At 42.4% G+C, this 22988-nt stretch overlaps 1 protein-coding gene across 1 annotated transcript in view; it reads right to left on the bottom strand.

Moving 5' to 3' along the window:
* The window catches only part of TMEM131L (transmembrane 131 like), a 72045-nt gene extending 49326 nt beyond the window's left edge, over positions 1 to 22719 (bottom strand). The window contains exons 1-3 of the mRNA XM_075287976.1: positions 22532 to 22719; positions 21611 to 21681; positions 10863 to 10906 (exon numbers count right to left, since the gene is read on the bottom strand). Coding sequence (XP_075144077.1) covers positions 10863 to 10906; positions 21611 to 21681; positions 22532 to 22649 — 233 coding nt within the window. The 5' untranslated portion in view covers positions 22650 to 22719. The remainder of the gene's footprint in view (positions 1 to 10862; positions 10907 to 21610; positions 21682 to 22531) is intronic.
* Between the last annotated feature and the right edge of the window lie 269 nt (positions 22720 to 22988).

The following is a 22988-nucleotide window of genomic DNA, read 5'->3' as shown; positions in this document are numbered from 1 at the left end:
AATTCCTTGTGATCACTATACATTCTATGATTATCCCTACCCAGTCTTCAGGTAGACAGTGTGTAAAATATCTTGCCTGAAAGTATGAAAACCAAATCCATCAAAGTGGACTGTAATTGGACTGGATTGTAATTGGACTGTATAACAAACTACTACACCAAGACACATTCTCACATGTACTGTGTTAGGGGGGCGTTCACACTACCGTCGGTGTCTGACAGGTAGTGTCCGCTCCTAGTGTCGGCTCAAAATCTGGCATGGACATTAGGAGTGGACACTAGCTGTGTCCGTGACAACTGTCTTTTATTTAAATGGGCATCGGGTGCGTTCTTTTGCACTCTGTGCCCTTCCTTCCCTGTCCGCCTGTAAAGATGTCCGACATGTAGGGTTCTTCTGTCCGCTTGAGAAGTCGGACATCTTCTCTTGCGGACAGGAAAGGACGGGCACGGAGTGCAAAAGAATGCACCCGATGCCCATTTAAATAAATGACAGGTGTCACGGGCACAGCTAGTGTCCGCGCCAGATTTTGAGCGGACACTAGGAGCGGACACTACCTGTCGGACACCGACGGTAGTGTGAACGCCCCCTTAACTAACCAATATCTGAAGTATATTCTATAGAAACTTCAGTACTTACATGTCATTTTATCACTTTCACCTGCTAATATTTTGTAGGTGTGTCAAACACATGATAGGTGTGTCACAAGCGTGAGAAGACAGATAAAGCCTGCCTTAGGACATGCAGCACAGCAACACCCTCTTGGTGAGAAATCATTATAGCAGGAAAACTGAGAAAAAGTTCTTTAAAAGGGTTTCTTTTTTCTATTAAGAGTGCCCCTTTTAGCACATATGTATGTCATATGACTTTTGCATCGGAGGAATACAAGGATACACCGCTCAATTGACTAGTCAGCTTTTAATACTACATTTCTGCTGCAATATATTGTACCTAGCAATGCCCCTGTGTGATGGGGAAATGACCATAAAAGATTTTTACCCTATGGACATAAATATTTAGGGACTAGAAAATGGTGTGCTGGATACATGTTTTTTGTGTTTGGTTTTACACTGACCCAGTAGCCCAAGTTTACACCAAATCCTAAAAAATGTCTTTATGTCAAGGCCCCACATTGAAGAAAATTTACATTTTTGTTGCAGATTTTGCTGCACTGTTTTGAGCCAAACCCAGCAGTGGCTATAGAAGGGATGGCAAATATAAAGGGAATCATTCTATTGCCTTCCATTAAATACACTCCTGGCTTTGGCTCAATAAACCACAGCAAAATCTGCAACAACAAAAAGCAGCTTTTCTGCAACATGGGGCCTTAGTCCACAATTAATTTTGCAGCAGATTTATCAAGTGACTTAGATGCTTTTTAGAGACTAATGTGAAAATGAGACGTGATCTAGATTGCACCTGCATGTGCGAAAAATCTGCCAAGAACTTTTAAGCCACTTCAAAAATGATGTAATGACAGTGAACTTTTGGCATGTGTGCCGGAGGGGGCACTCTGAGGCCTCTGTGAGGGCACATGCACCGTCGCCCCAGCCAGTCTCCTGGATCGCTCACTAAGTGGTCCCAGATTCCCCGGCAAGTGAGCACTTCTCTGAGGTCTATGTGCAAATACACAAACACTGTCAGTGTAGGCGGGTGGTCCGCAGCTCACACTGACAGAAGATTGCACCTCTGCTCCAATCCAGGTGCGAGTACTTCATTACTTCATTCATCAGCGCCCAATTTGTGAGAGTGCAGGTAAGTACAGAAGCATGTTACACTGTGTAGAGGGGCCAGTGCAGAGCAGATTACACTGTGGTGGGGGCCACTGTGGGGCAGATAGTACTACTACTACTGTTTGGGGGCCCCTTCACTATTTATATCACACAGTATCTTTTATAGCAGATGTGATATTACAGGCTGTAGTAACATTGCATGGTCTCTATAAAACAGATCCTGTGCGATGTAACTAGTGAACATTAAGGGCTTGTTCACATCGGCATTCCGTCGTGGCATCCCGCTCCTGATTAGACCCTTGTCTCAAGCCGTGGACACTGCGGCTGACTTAGCTGCGGCGTTGGTGGCAAGATAGGGCATGTAGCTTCTTTTTTCCGCTACTACATAGCTGGAAAAAAAGGCGAGTGTCTTCCACTGAAGTCAATGGGAGCCATTTTTGCAGGCAGATTTTGAGGCGGATTCTGCCTCAAAATCCGTCTGCAAAACACTCTGTGTGAACATACCCTAATTGTTCAAAAGTACTAAATGCAGAGACTGCTACCTTACAAAGTTGTTTGTATTAGTGAAAGCTCTGTAAAGCCCCATTCACACAACCGTATTTTGCGGGTCCGTAAATGTCCGCAATTGTGGATTACGCAGTATTAAGGTTAAATTGCTGTGTTGGCAATTAGTGGGTTTGGGGTTGCAGTTGGGCACTTAGTCTAGACAGTTGCCAAATTTATCTAAAATTGCAAAGGCAAGGTTCACACTAGCATTTGAAGACTCGAAAAACGTAATCCCTATTCGCCTAAAAAGCTGTTACTCACGGGTTTCGATTTTAAACTAAAATTGGCGGAGAGAAAAGTCCTGCTTGTGGGACATTTATCTTTGCCTATTTTAAGTGGAATGGGGAACGGAATCCCCGAATACTAGGTTGAACTTAGCGTTAGTCTAGTGTAAAGATGCACTGGCTAAAACTTTAACATTTAGTTAATCTGCCTTGTAGTGGTGTAAATATACACCAGGATTCTTAAATTCTTAAAGAGGATCTGTCAATATAATAAACCAAGAGCTTACTTACTTTTTAGATAGATAGATAGATAGATAGATAGATAGATAGATAGATAGATAGATAGATATTGGTATTTATTTATGTTGGTGTTTTTTTGGAATTACACAAACCTGCCTCAAATTACTCAGCTGGAGAAGGGGAAATACAGCTGTAAAGGGAAGCTCGCCTTCTCACATACTAGGCACAACCATGGGATAAACTAAGTGGCTGCATGGAGCTTTACCTGGCAATCACAGCTGACTGCTCGGGGCTAGAGAAGACAAATCACCAACAGTGAGCTGTAACCAGGGTGGATTCACTCTACGAGGGCTTGTCCAGATAATACAACTCTTGTTCCATAAACACATACATACAACTGTTTATTTATTATATACACCCAATAAACTACCCCATTTCATAATTTTATTCTTATTTGGGGTTGACAAAGAAATAAGTGGATAATTTTGGTTTCCTACAAGCTGTGGGTCACATGAGAGCTACAGTTTAAGACTCACTTAACCAGAATACTGATAAGCAAACACTGTCATCTAAGTAACAAGAAGTAAAGATTAGAAACATGTATCCAAGGATAGATTAACTCTAAAGTAAAGGGTCTTGGGTTTTTTTAACATATAATTATTAACTTGAGCCAAGACTCCTGTCAAGTCCAATCCATCACCAGGTTAGTAGAGGACCATTACTGTGCAATTAACACTTTCTAGCCCTTTCATTCTCTGAGATTGCACACACACACACACACGTCTAACACTAGCAGCTCCACAAGAACGAATGCTATAAAAGGAACACTCAGCAGGTGTATGTGGTGCTATACACAAACATCATGTCACCAGTAGATCATGAGCAGCTGTCCCTGCCGCACAATATTAGCAGTCATCATTACATAGACATTCTGCCACTGAAACAAATATTTGACTTTTCTACAGTGTATGTAACAACTCTAACATTCATTATACTGTGACAATATGTCTACAACTACAAGGTTATAAGGAGTTCTTAGCTGATGACTGACCAGCTAAATAAAGTACATACTGTAGATGCAATATACACCTTAAAGGGAACCTTTTACCACCTCCAACAAGCCTTTGCATCCTTTAAAGAGATCCTATCATTAAAACTCATTTTTTTCTGCTTAACACATAGGAATAGCCTTAAGAAAGGCTATTCTTCTCCGCGCCGCCGTTCGATATATAATCCAGTTTTCGTCGGTATGCAAATGAGTTCTCTCACAGCACTGGGTGCGGTCCCTTGCGCTCAAACAGCAGTGCGGTGTCCCCAATGCGGCAAGAGAACTCTCCAGCGCCGCCTCCATCTTCTTCAGGAACAGGTCTTCTTTGCATCTTCTTCTGGCGCTGGCTTCAAACTTGTAGGCCTCGGGCAGCCGACTGCGCATGCCTGCTGGCCACAAGAAAATGTCCGCTTACAATACTGTGTAAGAGGCCATTTTTGAAGCCGCCATCGGAAGAAGAACCATTTCTGAAGAAGATGGAGGCGGAGCTGGAGAGTTCTCTCGCAGCATTGGGGACGCCCACAGTGCTGCAAGAGAAATCATTTGCAAACTGCCGAAAACCGGATTATATATCGAACGGCGGCGTGGAGAAGACATCTAAAGGTAGGAGAAGAATAGCCTTTCTTAAGGCTATTCCTACGTATTAGGCAGAAAAAAATGAGTTTTAATAATAGGATCCCTTTAATCCCCAGATTCCAGTATAGCTGACATTTTTCTAACCCCTACTGTTCTTGAACAATCGTTGTTGTTACTTTTTGTATCAAACATGCTAATGGCACTGGCCTGGAGCAGACAAAGACCGCCCACCTGACAGTAGAAAACCTAATTAGCATATTGGTGAAATTAACAAAAATCCAATTGCTCAGAAATCAGTGAAGCCGCACCTATTAAGTGATGCAAAGAGCTGGAGCTGATCGAAGTGGTGAATATGCTTTGCTGGGTAAAAAAGGCAGCATATTACAGGAACAGGTTCATAGTCCTATTACCCAAAGCCTCAAGTTTTCAAACCGATAACTAGAGAGAAGAGGGGTCTTCTGAAGAATAGGATATGTTCAATTGTTATGAACTTTCTGGATCAACAGGCTCCAATATAAGTCTAGGGGTCCACTTTTTTAATGTCCATTTTTCAGCTAAGGTTTCACATCTGTTAAACTGATCGTTCGGTTGACTTACAAAAATCAAAACAAAAAAAGGTGAAAATGAAAATTAAGAGATACAGCCAAAAAATGCAAGGAAAATATAGCGTTTAATTTGTTCTTATGTATTTTTCAATGTTTATCTGCACATGACCTTGTTATTACCGCACAGAAGACACCCCCTACTTTTCCACAGACTCAGTCTCCTGCTGTGATTTTAGAAAAGCACTAGTGATTGAATTCCAATGAAATTAAATATACAAAACATACATCTAATTATACAATACTAATAATTGTAAAGTATTTATAATATTTCAGCATTTTGTTTTGAAGTTGGAGTTGTTGTTTTTTTCACTAACTCCACCCCAAACTGGCCCCAACTTTACAGCCCTGGGGGTGGACAGAATAATCCAGGATCAAGACATGCACTGGTGTGTGCTATGTCAGAATTCTCCCTCACTTTCTCAGACTATATTCAGCATTTTGTGAAGCGCTCGCAGGGAGCTGAAGGGAAATTTTACTTGTAGCTTAGAAAGGTGAATGTTCTCTCCTGCAGCTAGTTTCAGGGAAAGAAGAGAAATCACAACAACTGGAATAAGCTCTAAAACGTCACTTTCACCTTTGTTTTCCATGACAAATTCCAAGAATAAGGAAAAACAACACAGAGAGACAGGGAAAGTCAGACACTTCCTTAAACACTCGACTGCAATACAGCCAAAAGACTTCTGACAGATAGCCAGCACAAACAAGATGACAAACATTTCACAAGACAGAAGATGAAAATACTATAACAACAAAACGATTTCCATCCCTCCTCCATGTTTATCATCGCACACAGTCAGTCTAGGCAGCCCCATAGTCCACCTGAACATACAAGCCAATGCCAGCCAAAAGGCACAAACACTTGCCAGAGACTACAAACTTGTACACACCTAGTTCTACAGTCATGTGACAGGCAAATGCTATAAATCTCTAAGAGCTAAATACATCATTGGGTTACACTGAGGGCTACAGGCTATCTGGCTCACTGAACATTGCCCTCATCCACATGAAACAGATGGCAGCAGGAATAGTCGTGTACAGGTCTGTAACCAATGAATAGAAAGAAAACTGTTCACAGTCCTAATATCTAACATGGTGAACTTAAAAAGTACATTGAAACTTAGCAAAAATGTATTGTATGCTGTAAACGTTATTTATTCAACTGGGAAAACACCTCTGAGGCCTGGTTCATATCTGCATATGGGTTTCCGTTTGGGGAATCCGCTTGTGGATCCCTCGAATGTCAACCTAATCTAAGGAAACCCGCAGACCTTATACAGTATAATGGGGTTCATGTGGTTTCCACACAAAAAACGTGGAGAGAAAAGTGCTACTTGCAACACTTTTCTCTGCTTTTTTTTTTAATGCGTAGAGAGGAAAAGAATGACCCGAACGCAGATGTGAATCGGGCCTCATGCACATTTAATCTTAAAGGGGTTTTCCAACTCCAAACTGATTTTCTATACTGATGATATATCAACAAAAGATCTGTCAGAGTCTGACTCCTGAACCTCGCATAGATCAGATGATCAGAGCACCCACAATCTGCTAGTGGATGCAGAGCTCAGGCAGCAATGCTCCTAATTTAAGCATTGCAATTCCCCAGAACCACTGTCATGCAGTGGACGGGGCTGCTGCACCAATCCTATTACTTAAATAGGAAGAGTGCCACACATGCTCTCCACCCACTTAAATCTTCTGCTACTTGGAGGTTACTGGAACAGCTGATCTGTGTGGAGGTGCAGGTGTTGGACTCAGCCACATCCTATACCGATGACCTACCGTGTGGATAGGTCTCCAATATGACAAAGTTTGGACCTGGAAAACCCCTTAAGGCCAGAACCACACACAGCGTAAACGCTGCAGTCTGGCCAGCAAAAACTGCAGCATTTTACAGTACCTACAAAGTGGAACCTGGTTACGTGAAATAAGAAAATCTTTACAGGACAGATTTTCGTGATTGTCAGAATGGTGCATTTTCAGTAATACATCCATACTGCCAAGTTGCTTTGTTCACCCAGTAGGGTTAAATATATCCACTTTGCATACAGGTACAAAAATACTGCTAATACCACTGCTAATACCACTCTACCTACCTCTTCATATTCTGTTCTGTAAAACTGCTGAGGCTTAAAGTGAAATGGCATTTCATTTTTTCATAGTACAGGCAATATGTTTTGCAGTGAATCTTAAACATGTGTCTTTCTCTACCCATCAGGCTGCGCTGCCTTGCCTTCTCCTCTCCCTCCTAAACTGCTCAAATCAGTCTTCCGTGAAAATGAGCTGAAGTCTATACAAGTCTATGGAGAGGGGAGGAGACAGAGGAGCTAAGTGAGACACGCTCAGGAAACCTGCTGCAGATAACAGTATATTTTTTCGGCGTTTTCTTAGCAGTACTAAACAGTATTGATGTCGATAGGAAAGTCCAGCGGTCTACCCTCCACCCACCTGCCAATGGCTGACAGATTTCTACCTACACTTTGCAGATAGCTCAATAACATATGAATATCCCTTAGCACACGGACATCATTCAGGGGACTCCAGAACTGCACCTAAACACAAGAAACCCTCACAAAGCTCTAAAGCACACATCATAATGGAATGTATGCTGAAATCCAGAACATATATGGACATTTCACAACAATTTCGTTTCCCAATTTGCATACCGTTACAGACAAATAGCATTTACATTTCACACGGGTGCCTTAAATAATTGTTACAATGTACTTTACAGCAATAAGGCGTCTATCCATCCATATCTGCAGGACAGTGTACCTGGCAATAGTCCTACTGGCAGCACATAGGCTTTTACTTCACACGCACACCCAAGCTTCTTCAAACAAATGCTACAGCCTTGGAAGTAACTGTGCCTGAGCAATAGGTATCTATTACTTGGTGAATGCTTTATATTAGGTTTATTCTCTGCAGTCAAGATAAAGCTACTTCATTTAATTCTACTCTTTCTGCACATTACAGATCTTGTTTTTTTGGCAAGAGTTCTAAAAGGAGACTGCATGGGGTGGGACAGGCCTGCTCAGACCTGTAGACACACTTCAGTGGTTTACAAGCTTTTACAACCATCCTTGTTGCTTACGTCTTCAGGTGACACAGCCAGGAATGAGAAGCTTCTCTATAAGCATTCCCCCCCCCCCCCATATGGATGTACTTGAAGAAATACTTTAACAGCTTATTCACAGCATGCAGTCACGCCTGGATATCTCAATTGCATTTTACTGTAGTCATTTTGCTTTGTGGCAGGCAGTTTTATATTACTAAACACAGAAATCAATTCATGTGATATTCTTTGGGGGAGTCACCCAATGTGTCTGGTTTGCGCTCCTGCTGATATATGGCCATTTCTTCTGCTATTTCTCACCATAACCCATAAGAGTGAGTGAATACGCACTAGTACACTACTATAGGCTCTAATGACCGATGCCCTCCCGACATGGCAAAGGGAAAGGTTCCCATAGCTGTGCATCCCAGGAAGCAGAGGCACAGGCCTCATCTCTGGCTGCTACACAGAGTCCTGACCCTGAGGACATTAGTGCCGAGGATGAGGGTGCTGCTGATCAGCCCCTGTCTGAGGAGGATATAGAACTCTCTACTTCCCTGACTAACAAAATAACCCAACACAGACTGATGAAGGCCACAGCTCAGTGCCATAAATATCTAGCAGTTCAAGTTGGTGACCTCTAGTAGGATCTCTCTAAGCTTAAGAAAATTCAGAGCACACTATGGGAGTGGACATGGTGGAGAATAAGATTCTGCTTTCAAAAAAGGATGTGCAGCAACATACCAGGGTGCTGCATATTGTAGGAATAAAGCAAGATGACCAAGAGAACCACCTTATGTGGAATAAAGTGCGCTTGGTGGGGCTTCGTGAGAAGGTGGAAGGAGAGAACCCCATGGACTATGTGGGCAAATGCCTGCCGCAAGGACAATCTGTCGCTGCTATTTGCTGTGGAAAGGGCACACAGAGTAACCAGGGCTCCAGGTAACCCACCATGTACCATGATCACTGAAATCCTGTACCCTCAAGACAGACACTTTACTCTACCAAGCCTGGGATATCTCTAACTTGACTGTTGACACTCTGTTTTAAATCATGTTCTGAACATATGCAACAATCTTAGGATTGCAGTAAAAGAAGAAAACTTAAAATATATAAGATGTGAATAAATGGGAACCTATACTTTTACATTCACACCCCCCTCCCCCTGAGGAATCTATTCTGAGAACCAACCCATATAGAACGTCACCATAATATTATGCAATTTTAATTAATAATTGAGGTCTTCTTGTAATACAGATACAATGCTTTGTCACAGCTTGGGACACTGGAGGATCCTCTGCTCAGACTGACCTTTTAAGCAAGTCACTATCATGTATGGCAACAACAAAAACAATACTAAAACACACACAGAGCAAACTGGAAGCAGAATTGCCAGCGGCTTCCCTATTGTAATGTACAGTAGCGGTGTACCGGATTGGTTTTAAGTGTCTTGCACTGCAGGTTCTGTACACAGAGCAGGTCAATTACTGCAACCATGGCTGTTATCTTTTACAATGCAAAGGTTCATAGCTGGGCAAACCGCTCAGGAACCAATCTGGAACCCAGATAGTTTTGATTGTATTTTTGCTGCAGGCAAGCTCACGGAGGGGTGTCCACTACAGCCATCCCATTGTGGACTCATTGTCTGTAGCCTTAGCTCACTTTAGAATTACCTGGAAGACCGCTATTCCTTGTAACAACACTGGTGGTAGGCACTAAACCAGATAAAACTTCTATCTAGGACATGCAGGCGCACCCAGCTTTGTTTACCATTAATCAGAAACATTGAATATAAATAGCAATTCTATTATATAATAAACTAGGTGCCTGATTAACAGAATGATTCAGTACAGGTGTTACAGAAACAAGGAATAGAAAAATAAATGCATTTTGACCAGTAACATCAAACTAGCATAGATTTAACAAAAATTGTAAAACAGGCTCTTGTTCAGAGAAGAGATCTGCCATGTCGTATTATGAACTTTGAAAAAAATAACTGTGTATCTAAAGTGATCAAGTAGTCCAGTATCCTGTACTGACCTCGATAGTATGGTGTTCATTGCCATTAAGGATAGCAGCAGATTTTCGGTAGGACTGCAGCAATGTCATATGCTCTCAGTCACTACAGACACCAATAAACAGCTAGGTAAAATATTAGTAGTGTTGCCCCCTCCCTTTGCCAAAGGCGGTATCAGGCACATCTAAAGCAGGAACAGCCACTTATCAGACATTTATTGCATATCCAACATCCAACCCAATATGCCAATAATCTCAGAGATATTTCCCATTAGTTTTGTAGCCGTTCTAGGCTTCGGCTCAAAAAAATGCAGCAAAATCTGCAAAAAAAGAAAAAAAAGCTGCGTTTCCGCAATGTGGGGCCTCAGCCTAAATGTTTGCAGTGACAAAACCCTATGTTATAAAGTTACGACTAGAAAAGTTTCAAAATGTAATTTCTATAAGAGATTTTCATGTGATGATTAAAAGACAATCATTATTATACATTGTTTTTCAAGTAGCATCTCTATGAGATTAGGTAATTGGGATTGGTTCAGATTAAGGTCCTGCATATCCTCACCAATTATGAAATGCTGGCACTCTCCTTGTGCAAAAATGTGATAAAACAGCGATAAATTGGCTTTGGTGGTGTACATTTTACGGTAAACACTTCTTATTTACATGGTAGTGTGTAACTGGTCATGTATACCCTTTCCAGACAATACGAATGCCAGGCCAAGCACAAAGTGACTTCCTTTCTTCCTGTCTTCCACTTAAGGAACCAATATGTGACTGCCACATAAACATGAACTTTGAAAACCCCCAGAATAGACACAATTTACTTACTTCTGTTCTTGTAAATGCTCCCCTGTATGCTGATCTGAATCAGCCTAGAAAAAAAATATATAGAAAATTGATGATTATGGAATATTTTACAGAAACAAACAATACAACAAAACTGAAAATATTAAAAGGCATATTGCCAACTCAAACATCACGTCACACTTGTAGCTGAAAAGTTTTACTTAATACACTGCTTTATCTCTCATACTATTTGCCAGATACAACTACATCTCTCTCCTCTGTGTTTACAGGTGGTTGTCTAGGTCACAGACCTGCTGTGGGCCAGAAGGAAGACTTGGTGGATATAGCTAGATATAGCTTTCAGTTTTACAGACCTGATAAGGGTTAGATAATTTTGTCCTGGGAGTTGCATTTCACTTATCTGTTCTGGGGATTGCTGATGATGGCCCCAATGATTGCAGTGATGTCACAAATGTCCTGTGAGCCAAAGCAGCATTGTGCACCCACACCCCTGAGTCGCATCGACCCTCACTCCTTTCCCAATTTCACAGGTAATTACCTGTGTTATGTGGGCTGGACCCTGGAAAGTAAATTTAACCCTCCGCAGACAATCCCTTTAAGCGGTGCTTCTCTTATTCGGGTATGTAACCTGGAATGGCGGCTAGCTGTCAATAGCAGGATACACAATGGGCCATGTGACACCAAAATTTCTTTCAGCAGAGGGCTAGGAAATAGTCTGGGCAGAGAAAGCGATGCGTACTGAAGATGCCAAGAAAAATGGATGGTGGAGAAGGAAATCGTGGGCGCTGCTCCTACTGCATGGTGGATGAAACTATTGTACTGATATAGTCTGTCTAGGTTGTTTGGAGCCTGTTCATTCTGTGTGCACTGTTCCCTCATGTAACCACTCATCTTAGCACCTTTTAACAGGTTAGAATATCCTAGATCAGGGGTAGGGAACCTTTGGCTCTCCAGCTGCTGTGAAACTACAACTCCCAGCATGCTCCATTCACTGCCATGGGAGTTCCCAGAACAGCAGAGCCAGTATGCATGCTGGGAGTTGCAGTTTTGCAACAGCTGGAGAGCCGTACGTTCCCTACCCCTGTCCTAGATCATGGACAGTTTGTCAAAAGAACCATCCCATTTCTCTCAAAGTCTGTCAACTGAGCAAAACGTCAAGGCGTCATGGAGATACTGACGGCAGTCAATGATCTCTCCCAAAGTAGTTCATTACCCAAAAGTTACTTCAAAGCTTTCTTATAAACCAGTAGAGGAATCACCTCTATGCCCCCTTATGGCAAGACCCAGGGTCTAATCACCTGGAAGCATATACATAGCTGGATAAGGTACCATGCTACGGAAATGCAATGTTTGTGGCATTTTACAATACAAGCAAAGTGAATGTGATTTTGCACAAAAAGTGTAGGGTTTTTGAAAAACGTAGTGCATGTGATTTTTTTTTTTTGTGGATGTCATATCAGTGGGTCTTCAGCATCAGTGCCATATGTGTGCAAAAACAGACAATATTGCTTCAGTGTGTCATCCGTATTTGCGGAACTGTAAATATGGATGACACATTGAAGCAATAAAAATCCTGTATCTAGGTAACTGTTCCTCAGATATGGACAACACATGGAATACATCTGTGTGCCGTCCGTGGTTTTTAGTTTCGCACAGGCTTCTATGGGAGAGTCCATTTCACAAACACTGAACAGAATAGGGCCTGCTCCATATTTTGTGGTACAGACTCACGGCCTGCACTCTGATCCATGGAAATCAGGGTCGTGCGTATGTGCCCATAGAAATGAATGGGTCAGCGTGCTATCTGGAAAAAAACACGGTTTACTCCCTGATCTCGCCCACGGTTGTCTGCAAGGGGCTTTAGGCTGGTTTCACATTTAAAGGGTTTGAGATTTGGATCTACCAGCTTGTGCACTATGCCAGGTGACGGATTCCTACCATTGCAGATTTCTATGATGCTAGGGGTCCCTGTTACTCCACAACAGACAGTATATAACAGAGTGACAGGGACTCCTAGCATCATAGATAACTATGATCTCTCGGCATAATGGACCAGACAGCAAATTTGGCTCACACAAGGACTGAATCTCACATCCGAGATACTGTGAAGTGTGAAACCAGCCTAAGGCACTGCATACTGAGTTTTACAGCAATCCAACATTTCTATCTTTGTGTTTTATTTTTTTCAATGAGTGTAGATAAAATGTATCAACTTGTATCAATTCTTTTTATTTCTGGGCTGTTTAGCTCACTAAGGATTATCTCTACTAGAGCCGGAAACAAACTTTCATCTGCAAGGTTTATTGGCTCAGAAAGCCTTAAGACTCTGGATATAAACAAGAATGTCTCTAGTCACTTACAGAAAGTAGAGATTTTGTGAGAGACATTTAATTACAATACTTTAAAGGGTTTTCAGCCTTAAAAAAAATATCTAGCAGCCGTTTATGGTCTAAAACAAGTTATTATTATTATTATTATTATTTATATAGCACCATTAATTCCATGGTGCTTTTAGCACCTACCTACCTAGTTAATTTTTCGATTATTTTAGAGCCAGCATCCCCATGCTTTTCCGTCATTGTCTGTTTATATGGCTGCTTCTTGTTTTATGCAATCACTAGTCAGAGATCGCGTGATGCAAATACTGACATCGCCACCATGGCTGGTGATTATTGGTATCGCTGCAGCAATTTAACCAAAGACTGGTGGGAGGGGATCACAGAACTGCCTCCACTGGAATCGCCATAACTTTTTGAAAACCTTAAGAGACCATTCACCACCACCACTTCAAGTTCTTTGCATCTACGAATAGATACACCTCTACTGATTCCACTACAGTTGGACTTTCGCCTCTAGCCCCCACCATTCATGAGCAAGAAGTGCAGTTAATTTTGGTGCCCAATGGGCTAATTAAAGAAGACCTTTCATGTCCTCAGATGTGCAGTATTATATATCGCGAGAAAGAAGACAGTCATTCAGCACACTGTCTGCTTTCCCAATATGTGCATCAGTGCAGAGATATACACACGGACAAAATTGTTGGTACCCCTCGTTTAATGAAAGAAAAACACACAATGGACACAAAAATAACTTGAATCTGACAAAAGTAATAATATCTAAACTACATGTTGACAAGCCAAAAAGTTTCTGGGAGAATGTCCTATGGACAAATGAGACAAAAATCAAACTTTTTGGCAACGCACATAAGCTCTATGTTCACATAAGGAAAAATGAAGCATATCATGAAAATGAAGCAAGAACACTGTCCCTACTGTGAGACATGGAGGAGGCTCTGTTATGTTCTGGAGCTGCTTTGCTGCATCTGGCACAGGGTGTCTTGTATCTGTGCAGGGTACAATGAAATCTAAAGACTATCAAGGGATTCTAGAGAGAAATGTGCTGCCCAGTGTCAGAAAGCTTGGTCTCAGACGCAGGTCATGGGTCTTGCAACAGGATAATCACCCAAAACACACAGCTAAAAAAATTCCCAAGAATGGCAAAGAGGAAAACATTGGACAATTCTGAAGTGGCCTTCTACAATGTCTACCAATAAGTATTTGAACACCTGTGGTAGAATAGAAAAAGTGTATGAGCCCTGACCTAAATCCTATCCTATTGAGCATCTTTGGAAGGAGCCGAAACATGCCGTCTGGAAAAGGCACCCTTCAAACCAGAGACCACTGGAGCAGTTTCCTCATGAGGAGTGGGCCAAAATACCTGCTGAGAGGTGCAGAAGTTTCATTGACAGTTACAGGAATCGTTTGATTGCAGTGATTGCCTTCAAGGTTGTGCAACAAAATACTAAGTTAAAGTGTTTGCTTCTCACTGCCTGTATTTCTCTCCCTGTCTCCTGCTGAACGGGACAAACAACACTAAGGGTGGGTTCACACTTATGCTCGTTATCCAGTTTGTGCAATCCGGACGGTTTCCGTCTTCTGCCCCCCAAAACTGCACAGGAGAAGGAAACCCGAATGGGTTTATAAAGGTGACCGCCCGTGTGTAGTCTTCTGCCTGATCGCGGAGACGTTTTTTTTGTTTTTTTTAACCGGATACAAAGTTCTGCATATCCGACTTTGTGTCCGGCTAAAAAAAAAAGTGGTTTCCCCGTTAATAGGCAGAGGACGCACATGGGCGGTCACCTTTGCAAACCTAATCAAGTGAATGAGTTTTAAAACTGATTGTCCAGTTTCACGGGGCAGAAGACGGAAACCGGTCGGATTGTACAAACTGGATGCCAACCACCCCTTACTGTTCAATTTCTGTATAGTTTCACAGTCACTGTCAATTTTCTGGTAGCCATCACTCATCGATACACAATCATACAGGCTATAAAATAGCAGATGCGGCTTACTGTCATAGCTTGATCATACACATACCAGCAACGTTTGGCGAGAGTGGTGTTCTGTCTTTTTTTTTTTTTAACAAAACACTCTGCAATGATATTTATCCCTGTACAGTCGACGGAATATTTTTATTAGTCAGTCAGGGAAGGTCAGCATACACATAATAGTGATGGCGTATTGTGCTTCATATTATACTACACAGGCTAAAAAAGGGAAGTAGCTTAACAACAAAATGTTAATAGGAAACCAACAAAGCTGACAGTTCCTACATTGACAGGAAGTGGCTTCTCATTTTAAGCAAGTAGTGAGATAAGGCAAAGAGGTCTAGGACAAGTATAAAGATTTACATAACTATGTAAGCTACAGGGTTATCTTAAAGGGACAAAGCATGGGAACTTTAACTTCAGATGAGCAAACCACAAGTCGTGTTGTGCAGGGGACGGAAACCCATGTAGTTTAGTTTGTGAACTTTTCTGCAGTTTCTCATCCACTTTAATTCCTAGTATATATAAGCGGTTCAGTAAAGCGTTACTGGAGGCTTATGTCAAAGTCACAGAGGGTGGACACCTGACAACTGGCAATATACTACTCATGTATGTGATGAGGCAACCTATGTAAGCACAAACTCAAGTCATAAGGACAGAAGTACAAAATGTACAGATATTGATAGAGATTAGATTAGGAACCCCATTGGAGACAAGACTAACGATAGTAGTGATAAACTGTGCTGTATAGGGGTGAACGCAATATGAAGTTATAGATAGATGGATGAGAATATATATGTAATACACCAAAACCATGTCTGTTTCCATAGAGCCCTATGTCCAGGCGGTCAAAAGGTTGTATATGATCAGTACAGCAGAACCATAGGTCTGGATGTTGCAGCATTGATGTAACAGAATTACAGCTTTCTGAATCCGGTCTTAGGGAGCATTCACACTACGGGTACGCTGACTGATTCTGAACGTTAAAACACGGTCAGAGTAAGCGTGTATAAAGCAGATCCCATTCACTTCAATGGGAGCGCTCGTAGAGAAAAAAGCAGCCCATTCATTTCAATGGGGAGCGCTCGTATGCCGGCTCCCATTGAAATGAATGGGATCTGCTTTATACGCGCTGATTCTGACCGTGTTTTAACGTTCAGAATCAGTCACCGTATCCGTAGTGTGAATGCACCCTTAGACAAATATCTAAAAATAAAAAAAAATAAAAATACTATTAAAAAATGTTCTTCCACTATCCACTCCTTCAGTATTCAGGGATTTCCATACGCAAGTTCATTTGTGCTTACATAAAATTGCCCTATTGTGTCTTTAATGAGGAAGCGACAAAAAATAATCACAATAATTTTATTCATATAGCGCCAACATATTCAACAGCATGCAACAAAATAAAGAATGTATTTGCTTGCTTGTTGTCAACTGAGAGGCAACAGCCGATAACAATGGTGTATCATCTGCCTCCAAACAAAGGGAACTTGTCAAATTGTCCTCCGCTCCTTTACGTTTACCTCTACAGTAGAATTCTGGTAATGCTACTAATATGACTAAAGAGTCCTGCTTGTTCTGCTGGAAAAAATTCACAAAGAATATTACAAACCATATCTAACATATTCATGTAGAGCTCTGAGCCTTTTGTTCGCCTCCTCTAGCAGCTATACAGAATGACAATGAATGGAGGCTTAACTCCTTGTGCTGGTATTTAGGGAGTACATGAAGGACTTCGCATCTGCTCCTCCCTCTACTTGCAATGGGAAGGGGAATACAGTCAGCGTGCTTCTCCCTTTGTGTGACAGCTCAAGCACAATTACATTGACACACTAATCATCATGGTGTTAGCAGCCATACTACAGCTGCCATACACACACAGGTAAACCTACCACACAAAAATGTTCTTATCCCCATATTAGAAACCTGTATGACCACATGTGGCACAGCAAACAGTCAACATTATAGTATCAATGACTTCAAAAGAGACAAAGGAACCGCCATCGGATCACTTTTTAGCAAGGCTTGAGGGTCTACAGACTACTTTCTCCTGCAGTCACAGGGAGACCGTATAGGCATTGTAAGAAACAGTATTATTTCAGCTTACAGCAATTAAAAGTGTATTAGCAATTAGCTAACGGGAATAAACCATAAATCCAGGATTAACAGCTATGAACTGTATGAGCTTTCAAGACGACTAAGAATTGCTCCTGTATTTGCTCCTGTATTTCTCAGTACCCTATTCTCTCCTGCATGTCGCGCCTGTGATACGGTATTACATCAGGCACCTTAATGCAAAGCACTGACAAAACCTCTAGTTTGGAAAGTGTCGATTAGGTTACACGGCTCCGCCTATCTCACGTTAGACAAAAGTCGCCTAGGCATTAAAAAAGAAAAAACGCAGTGAAGAAACAAACTCCTTTCAGTGGTGGTGGAAGGGACCAAGTTCTTTCTTCAACCTTGCACATGCTGAATACTGCTGTACACAATAAAAGTAAATGCACAAAAGGACATCTGCTCTAGTATAAAGCTACAGTCCAGAATTCTGCTACCTGAAACAATGCTGGAGACTCTCAAAAAGCACTAGTCAGCACAAAGCCAATGGAAATGACATTCACATTACATAACTGTGTACTTAGCAAACAGATAGCTAGTCACTTAAACAGGTCCCACTCCACCCTGCCATAATCTTATCTGACACAGGAGGCTGCTGGAGCCTGCCAGGGCTGGGCTGCCATCACATGCATACACTCCCAGTACAGGTAACACACCAAGAGCAACATTCGCTTGCCCTGGGGTCTGGCATATGCACATACTAATGCATAATACATCATTTTATTGTTAACCCTACCACACAGTGTATACATGTGTGCCTGTTGGAGTTGAAAATGTTGATCTTGTAAGTGGTTCTAACCTGTTGGTCTGCATTTCCTGCCTACAGGGGTTTTAGTCTTACTCATAATAATCCTTAAAACGAGAACTTTGCAGAACATATACCAAAGGCTGCTTGAGAGCTCACAGCATCGTATCTCACTACAATGAGTTTTATCCACACTGCCATGTGTCAGTCTGTGCAAAGCAGCCCACACATGGACACAAGACGGTAAGGTTACATGCATACGGCCATGTGCATGTATCTGGGCAGCAATTAAATGGCACATGGATAACATCAGTATGCCATCTGTCCCTCCACAGGCCTATTCACTGCTGTCAGTGAGCCAGGGTGCAAAACGGAGCAGGAACAGGGACTGTCAAGTTTTGCCCTAGGCTCACAGTCCCATACATGGGACTATTGAAATCAATAATCATGTGTATGGGGCCATTAAAATAATGTTTCAGGGAGCTAGCCATAAAAAAAACAAGGCCAGAAGACTGAGAATACACATAGATGTGTGCATGAAGCCTAACTCTATGGTATAAGTGAGATTTGAAGAATGACGGCAGATTTGATTGGATCTTACAAAAATGTATCTAAAACAACCCCATTCAGATAACTACAACAGAAATTTCTGCAACAAATCCTGCAGCTTGGGAATCCACTCAAATTGTGAACACCATGGAATTACTTGTATTAGAACTATATTGTCAAAAAAGTCTTCATATCTAGTACTAGAAATGTTCCAATTGTAATGGGGCCTCACAACTGTCCCCTAACAGATGATGACAGCGGCTTAGGGTACCTTCCAACACACAAACTTTGCTGCATAATTTTCAGTGAACTAAGTATAGCATTACATTAGCTCGTCACTAGACAAGTATAAAGAGGCAAACAACTACAAAAGTAAGTGGCAATACTTGTCATGTGATTAATGGCAAACAACAAAAGCTATCTAATTTCTCATAGATTGTAAGCTCTTGCGAGCAGGGCCCTCAGTCCCATTGTGTGAAATGACGTTCTTTGTTATGTATCAGTCTGTATTTGAACCCTACAAATTGTACAGCACTGCGGAATATGTTGGCGCTATATAAATAAAATGTATTATTATTATAGGTATAAGGCACAGTTGTTTGGCACATGGTATTCCTGTCTGGATACAGCTGACTACAGGCAAGATTTGCATTGGGTTAGCATGTAAGAATTTCTTTCTGGGTAGCCAGGTTAATTTACCACTTTCGCCAACCATACCATGGCTTCAGAAACATTACCGCTTCTGTTTTTATAGATTTTAGATGGCAACCCACAAGCTTCTTTTTTTATATTTTTCATTGATATGGATAATAATTCTCCCCTAAAAGTTTAGATTTTACTGTTGAATTTTGCAGCAAAAGAGTTTTGTATTGAGGTGCACAGAGCACCATCGGAGCACTGTAGATTGTTTGTACTTTAGGACTGCAGTTTATATACAGTGCTAAGAAATACTTTGAATAAACCAAACTTTTAAGGTTGCCTTTAAAGAAGCATTACAGAAAAAAAAAATGTGCCCCCCCTCACAAGACGGTAAAGTGAAGTGTTATTAAGTATATTATACTGTAAAGCTTTAGTGTGAACTTATGTGCTTTCCCTCTGAAGCACTGACATTCTCTCTACTCCTCTGATGCACACAGTGTTTTCTGTGTGAAGAGGCAATTAAACTCGTAATGCAAATCTATTAAAGCCTTTTTTATACCACTTTCTGTGAATATGACATAATGACCTGACCCAACATATTTATTATAATTCATGCCAGTTTTCTGGAGTATGTAAAACAGGAACTCTGAGCCAGTTCCAGACTGGTGCTGCTTTCCATTCTGGCGCATGGGCTTGATCCTGGTTAACTAAAAGGCTGCAGATTTTTAATACTTCAGGCGTACCTAGTGTCAGTCAGGGGCCTTTATCAAGGCATGGGAAATGTCAGTCTTAATAAATTCCCCCTACTGTGTGCATCAGAAGAGATAACAGGAGGTCTATGCTCCATAGGGGAGAACAAAACATCACACTAAAGCTGTCAGTAAGTTATCCGACAACAATATATTACACACAGACTTTTTTTCAAATGGAAGGGACAAAAAACAAACAAACGATATACTGGAGCTTTATTGGAGTGCATTAAAAATCATACTCACCTGTCCTTGGTGCTCCAGAGGCCTCCCAGCACAGTTCAGTCTTGCTGCTCCGACGTCTTCTCAAAGTGAAACTGCTCACCATCTGTGATTTCATGGATCCCTTCCTCTGAGGCTGCTGCTTGGCCTCAGAGGTGACGTGACCTCAGAAAGAGACCCATGATGTCACACGTAGTGTGACATCTCATGCCCCTTCTCTGAGGCCCCTGATTGGCCTCAGCAGTCACTCTTGGCTGGGACCAGCCACACATCAACACTGGACTGAGAAGACCGGACCACACTGGGAGGCACCGTAGAAATATTTTTTTCTTTGCCCCGGTTAAAAATTGAATGGGTTGTCCGTTTTTAGTAGACAACCCTCTTTAAGAGATACCTATACATAGAACCAAAATCAGCTGAATCAGTCAATTTTGTGTATGTGTAAGGTGGGCCCTTCTGACTATTCCCCAATAAATGTAGTCGGGAGAACCAAACATGGATAGGTATAGGAAGACTGAAGTGAACAGCTGTCAACAAAACCAATTTGGTCAACAGCTTTTAAGGGTATATGGGCACCCGTGTGGCACGTGACTCAATTAAGTCATGAAAGTCTAACACATATATAATACTTTTTCTTGTATTATGCATTTACTGCCATTTACAGTTAACATCAGGAACTGACTTATTCAGGATATCTGTACCATAGAACCCCCACCCCCCTCAACTTAGAAAAGGATCTGAATAACAAGCCACAAATGCCACTCGTTTAATGGAGGATATCAAGGAAACACAGAACCTAAGAAGAGAATATGAAGATACCAAAAATATATAATTCTGTATAGCAATGATCGGATTCTGAACTAGCATTACCAATAACTGCTACTTAAGCTGTAAACTGAGCAGCTTGCTATAATATTATACAGATAATCCTAATAGTATATTACAAGGTATTTTCTAGCTCTGCAGCTCTTGAGATATCAGTTTTATCTAAATGTGCTCACTGACCATACTAATGTTAATGAATAGCCTGCCAGGGCTAATACAACCAACAAACATAATATAGAGCGCAAATGTCATCTACACATAGCAACACAGTAAACACATCCATTATAATGAAACACAACACACTGTAACAACTTGAAGCTTTCATGGTGATCCTAGGTACCGTCCCACACATTCCCTTACAAGAGGCTGCCGCACACGTAGACCTTATTGTTGTCCAGAGTCCGTACCTCATTTGTTTATAGCGGCAGCATCCTGAAAGTTCATTATCTCATCCAATGGAGGAAACTCCATAATAACCATAAAACTGCAGCTGTCAAAGACATATCACTTAGACTACAGTCTCTAGCGATCAACTGAAACTGATAGCAATGAAATGCTAGGTGTGTGGAGCACATTGTTAGCCCTTTTATCTCACCTGAGTGGGTAGCATAAGCTCAGCATCTTCCGCTTGCCACAGCTCCACCATGCTAGGGACAGGCTCGATCACTAGAGATGGCACAAAAGAAGACAAAAGAACCCATATTATTGGCATTATCCGAATAATACAAGGCCTACCTCTGTGCACACTATGACAGCAAGCGCCAAGAGACAAGCTAGCCATGCACATTGGAGCGCGGAGACAAAGACTTTTCTCTAAGGAGACCTTCTTAGACAGGGACATCAGAGAATTGTCACGGGATAAAGGAGACAATCCCAGGCAGGAAACCAGGTCCTTAGAGACCGGTGTTCAGACAGGTAGTTGCAGAATTCATCTTAATACTTGGCTATTTTTGGAATGAAGGAAACCATCTCCATCCCCAGCAGAGAAGGTTTCTTCTGTGTCAGACAGGTAAATATAATGCACATATAAGAAGAATCCTATAAGAGTCATTGTCTGCCAGCTGCCTAATGTCACGTGTATGTCCAGAGGACCCACACAAGGAGGGCATGTGCCAAGGGTACCAAGGAAGTGATGCTGGGTACACATGGTTACCAGGCACTACAATAATATTTGGGAGCTGAGTATCCTGGAGACCACTGTGAACTCCCAGAGGGCAGCAGACCCTGAATATCCAGGTTCCCTCCTATGGGGCAGCTCTAGTTGCCAGTATACCAGCCCCTAATGCCCTGGCATCATGCACGCTGCCCAGGAACAAAGCAAAACTACTGGGCTGCTTGAGTTTGCAGGCAGCAGAGCACAAGCCCCTGGTCTCCGGCCAGAACACATCCATGGAGCTACAGACAGGCCCATTTCCTCTTCTCCACAGCCGGATCCTCCTCCTTCACCCCAGCAGCAGGGCCCCTCAGCCAGCGGGCACCCACATTCTCTATTGTGCATCTATTCCTTGCCCCTCACCTTGTCCCCCTCCTTGCCGAAAGCAGGGCAGCAAGACGTGGAGGAGCCCCAGCATAACATTGACGGCCGTCGCGCTCCAGCAGCGGCTGCCCCGGTGAGGGAGAAGCAGCCCCGCCATGCTGCTGCTCTTGCTCGGGCTCAGTGCTCGCTCGGGTGTCAGCAGCAGCGGAGCGGGCGGGCCCGCCGTGCACACGTGGGGCGAGGTGTGTGAACGCGGCCCGGGGAGGGGACAGCTCTGACGCTGTCACTGCTTGCGTGCACCACTGGGCGGTGCTGTCCCTCCCAGACAAAGAGGCGGCTGTGGCAGCCCCAAACAATAGGGGACACGGGTCTGCCTCATGCATGGACGATGTGCACACTCCGAGTCCTGATCTGTGTGCTGTGGAGGGAGGAGGTTCCCCTGGAAACCTTACAGCCTTCCCATCTACAAACCACCAAGCTGGAGCTGTACGTCCTA

This window comes from Leptodactylus fuscus, chromosome 1 (assembly GCF_031893055.1).
Source record: "Leptodactylus fuscus isolate aLepFus1 chromosome 1, aLepFus1.hap2, whole genome shotgun sequence".
Lineage (NCBI taxonomy): Eukaryota > Metazoa > Chordata > Amphibia > Anura > Leptodactylidae > Leptodactylus > Leptodactylus fuscus.
Note: the sequence above shows the minus strand (reverse complement) of the source record. Positions and strands in the feature narration are given on the sequence as shown.